The following is a 4,966-nucleotide window of genomic DNA, read 5'->3' as shown; positions in this document are numbered from 1 at the left end:
CGTCATCTTTGTAAGAGTTAAATAGATTCTGGAATCACTAAACATTTGTACTTGAAAGCCTTTTTTGAAAAAGTAATAAATAATAGAAGTCTAATAAATTAACTTTTTACCAATGGAAAGTAATAATGATGAGCTATGTAAATTATGTAACATTAAAACCTCCCAGAAAACTACTTAGATTAATATTATAAATAAATTTAGAGCAGATGCCGACAGCTTCAAAAATAGAGTTGACCGAAAAAAGTGGAAATGTATTTGGCTGTTAGAGTTATTAACATCACGAAGGAGAATTTAACAGCTGGTGCTCCTTTGGACAACATAACACCTGATTATATTGGTCATGTTTTGGATGTGTAATCAGCCAGTACAAGCCCTTGTTGGAGGGAGGTAGAAACAGTGCTGTGCCCTAGCTCTTCTACTGTTTGAAAGCAGATCCCTTTTTTCTGTTTTATTTAGTAGTCTTTTTGCATGTCTCAATTTATTGACAGAGTTCATTTTTTATCTCTTTGGTGTTTCCCACTTGTATAGTCAGAAGACACAACATCTCTAAGTTACACAGCAACAGGCCTCAAACCAAACACAATGTATGAATTCTCGGTCATGGTGACCAAAAACAGAAGGTCCAGCACCTGGAGCATGACGGCACACGCCACCACGTATGAAGCAGGTATGTGAGGAAACGTCTCCTGTAACAGTCAGTAATGGTGTTGCCCATGTTTTGCAGAAATTAGAACATGTGTGCCCCACAGTTTCTCAGTTACACTTTATTCTATATGACATAATGTGTCCTTAATAGTTCCCAGAATTTTATATCTAATAATATTCTTCTCACTCTAGAAAAAAAGAAAATGAGTCTCTAATGGATTAAGTAATCTGATTGCATGATTAATACATGACTTCTTTAGGCTGTTAACTCAGGGGATCTGAAGATATGTCTCTATAATACATTTAAGTAAAGAATATAAATCTATCTTTTTCTTTTAGACAGAGAGTCTGGCTCTGTCATCTAGGTAAGATAGCAGTAGTGTCATCATAGTTTACTGAGATCTCAAATTGCTGGGTTCAAGTGATCCTCTTGCCTCAACTTCCCAAATAGCTGGGACTACAGGCATATGACACTATGACACTACAGGCATATGATGCTGGCTGTTTTTTTGTTTGTTTGTTTGTTTGTTTTTCTAATTTTAGAAGATATAGGGTCTCTTTCTGAGACTGGTCTGTTCTCGAACTCCTGACCTCAAGTGATCCACCCATCATGGCCTCCTAGAGTGGTAGGGTTACTGTCATGAGCCACTGCCCTAGTCAGAAGTCTGTCTTTGAACTCTGTTCAGAACAGTTGCACCTTTGAATAGTAGTCATCAAAGGTACTTGCTATTATGAAATAAGCTAGATACAAAATAAAACATTGCATTAAAATTGAAGTCTCATGGATATGGACCTCGAATAACCTCAGCTGAATATGAGAAGAAGTTTCTAAGTGGCCTTGCTTACTCCTTGGGAATGGGGCAACATAATAGAAAAAAACCTTTATACAATTTAAAATATTTCAAATCTAGGGTAATGCAATTCACTGCAATTTTTACCAGTCACATTTACTATGGCTCATAAAGGTAGAGTTTATGACCTTAACAAGGATACAGTGTACTTTACATTTATAGTTCACAGAAATCCAACATCTGAAGAATCCAGGGTTTAACATGCTCTATAATTGGTCTCATGATGTATTATGTTTGTGGGTAAACTACAGAACAAATTTTCAAATTAAAATAAAAAATTATGGCAACAAAACTGGTTAAGTTGAATTTCTCTTTGCATTAGAATTTGTCCCATGGAGTTTCAATTTTAATTTTTATTTTAGACTATTAGAGTTTTACTGTGAATATTTTTATATATTTGTGGATATTTCTTTCAACAAAACTTGTCTACTTGGCTTACATACTACTTGGCTTTAACATACTCTTCTTATACTTTACATGTTCCACATATACATATTTTAAGCCTCCCTCTCAGAATTCTGTCCCGTATGCCAATGTTCACAGTTTCTTAGAAAGAATAGGGCCAGCCGAATGAGTCACATCCTACAGAAAAGAGAATAAGGAGGCTTCTGTTCCCTAGTACTTGAAATGAGGACTAGAAAGAATTCTGGTCTTCCCTAAATAAAAGTGTAGATTTAGGACTTTCATCTTAATGAAAAATGCAAGAAAATTCATTCATTTTTTTCTTCCATAAACATAAAGTACACACCAAACATCTGACTTGATAAATGCACCCTATTGATGTCTCATCAGCTGCCCAGCCTTGTAGGGACACCAATGGTGAGACCCATTGCTGTCAGAAAGATATTAGCTTTCAAAAATGTGGTTAGTGTTAGTAGAAAGGGTGATTGTCAAATCAGATAATGATCTGGACAAAGGTGTAAATAGTATGTGGATAAGAGCCCTGGGTGATGATGAGAAGCAAGAAGTAATTCACAAGTTTCTGCAGATTTTATAACTGTGAGAAGGAAATGAAGTGAATAAAATAACTTTGGGGGTTGCTTCTAATTCTAGGATAAGATCACTGTATGGGGCTGCACTGTTGTATGCTGAAATGACTCATGGGAAACATCAGGGTGGCTGCACTCTTTTGAAATAGAACGTTTCATTCTGTCCAGATGATGAATACATCATTTTATTCTAGTTAACTTATGTAAACTAAAAAATAATAGGGTGGACACCTTAACTAATTAGGCCTTGGAGAGGGATGAGAGTTGACAATATTATTCTCAGGCTTTAGAAATTAACAACTACTGCTCCGTCCCCTCAAGGTGTTACCATCACAATGGATTTGACTCTACCTGACTTTTCCCTTTTTCATACCAAGACCCAATGTCCTAGGAGAGAGACTCTTATTGGTATCTCTTTAGATTAGTGATTATACAGTTAAAGAGAAGATGGGATGAAGATAATAATATTTTCAATTTCTGTTGCTACCAAGCTCACATGACACTGAGGACAGCTTGTTTTCCAAGGAAGAAAATAAGTGTTTCTCTTAAAGGAAAAGGAGAAAATCAGATATTGGGAAGTGACAAATGGACAATAGTTTTTGGCTGAAATCTTCTAAATCTTGAATATTACCTTCTAGAAACACAAGTATGGGAAAAATTGTTTGAGAGCTAGAGAAATCTCTGGCTTGAGAGAGGGCAGTGTGGTCTAGTGAGACAGAGATATTAATTAAAGGTTTTTAATAATGTTCATTTATCATTGTCAGGCCTTGGTATAAAAGGCGCTTGGTATGAAAGGCAAGGAGAAGACAAGTGTCTATCTTTGAGCAAATGTTAATCCAATAAAGAAGAAAAGCATCTTTAAAAAATACTGAAGTAACATGAGAAATATAACCACAACATTTGGACAAATTGAAATCAGAGCAGAGGTGTCAAAGTACAAATTCTATCTAGAAAAAGAAGGGAAGGTTTCAGAAAAGAGTTGGTGTTGGAGCTATGGCCTGGGTGAATCATTAGGAACCCATGTGAGAAACTTCAAAGGATGGCAAACGACATGTCCAAAAATACTGAGCCTGTGTCAGAGAGGTGGTGAGTTCATCATATACTTATGACTGGCTCAAAGAAACTGGGGCACAATGTTCATGGGAAAACAAGGGGAACGAGGATATGAAAAAGAGTATAAGCCCTGGAAGGCCTGGTATTTATTTTTATTTGTATCTAATACAAAGAGTATGGACAGTCAATGAATAATTTCTAAAATCACTCTAGGCAGAACTTATGATTTGGGGGAGAGTGGACCAGAGGAGTCTACCTGACTTAGTATGAATCCCTGAAGTTGTTAGAGCTATATTTTTTTTTTCCAAATAATAGGGAATAGTGTGCAGTTCATATGATAATCTTAAACATTTGAATCATAATTCCCCCAGGATTTCGATTCACTAGTGTTTTTCTAGAGGAAAAAGAAGACCTTGAACAGCACCTAACTAGTTGTTAGACTGGTATTTTTTAAATAAACAACCAACTATTCAATGAATGATTTTAATAGCTAACGTTGAAGCATCCTTTGTCCTTTTGGAATACCAGAACAGATGCAGTGAAGCAATCTAATCATCATCAGTTGCCTGTATTCTAAACAAACATCAATCTGAATTTTAACATAGTTAAGAAAAAACAGGCTATTCTGGCTAGTTAAGAAACACAGATTTTTTAATTATTTCCATAATCGGAAAATTCCTTATCATGTCTGGTATACTGCTCTAAGGTAGTTTGTGACTATGTCTTACCTTCCTATCCATGGTCTACAAAATATCTTGAATGAAGTCTTGGTGTGAATAGCCCTTCTTTAAGGCACCATTGCCTCTTGGTATTTGGCATGATCTGATTTCATTAAATGAGTGTAAGGGATCAACGGCACCTAAACTAGATTTATGTTTTCTTCTCCTCCTTTTCTTTCTTCCTTTTCTTCTTCTTCCTCCTCTTCTTCTAGTTCTCTTTAGCCTTCCTGTCCTCCCTTTATTTTTGGACATTTAAATCTTTAAAGTACCTTTTCAAGGTATTAAAATTAAGTGCCTATTGGTTTACCTGGAGTCTCAGTGGCTTTGAGGATCAAGGTGTGGGAAAGAAAATAGCCATTGAGGGAAGGGAATGGTTATTGTCGCCTCTGTTGGGCTCAGATTTTAAACTCTATTTAGAAACTGGAAATAGAGTGTTGGTTGTACACTAGCTAACCAACAGAAGACCCAAAGAGAGCAGAGTTCACAGTTAGACACCGAGTGCTGCTTGTCTTGTGATCCACAGCGTTCCTCTGTGGGGACCCAGAAATTCTGCCAGGACCCACACGTAGAGCCCAGGTGTGTTCTGATTCTGCATATGCCAAAGGTTAACACTGAGACTCTTGAAGATAGACCTGGAGCCCTGTGAACTATCTAGTAGGAAAAATAACAAAGCCCGGGGAGAAAGCAGATTAGGAGAGGCCTGGAAGAC

General features: G+C 36.6%; 1 protein-coding gene across 1 annotated transcript in view; it reads left to right on the top strand.

Annotated features, from left to right (window-relative positions):
• The window catches only part of DCC (DCC netrin 1 receptor), a 685,279-nt gene that overhangs the window by 569,551 nt on the left and 110,762 nt on the right, over positions 1–4,966 (top strand). Inside the window, exon 16 of the mRNA XM_012801997.1 lies at positions 529–667. Within this exon, the coding sequence (XP_012657451.1) occupies positions 529–667 (139 nt within the window). The remainder of the gene's footprint in view (positions 1–528; positions 668–4,966) is intronic.

The sequence above is a fragment of the Otolemur garnettii genome, unplaced genomic scaffold (genome assembly GCF_000181295.1).
Source record: "Otolemur garnettii isolate 467f Iridium unplaced genomic scaffold, OtoGar3 scaffold00012, whole genome shotgun sequence".
In the NCBI taxonomy this organism is placed as follows: domain Eukaryota; kingdom Metazoa; phylum Chordata; class Mammalia; order Primates; family Galagidae; genus Otolemur; species Otolemur garnettii.
The sequence above is the reverse complement of the archived record's forward strand: the minus strand, read 5'-3'. Positions and strand labels throughout refer to the sequence as shown.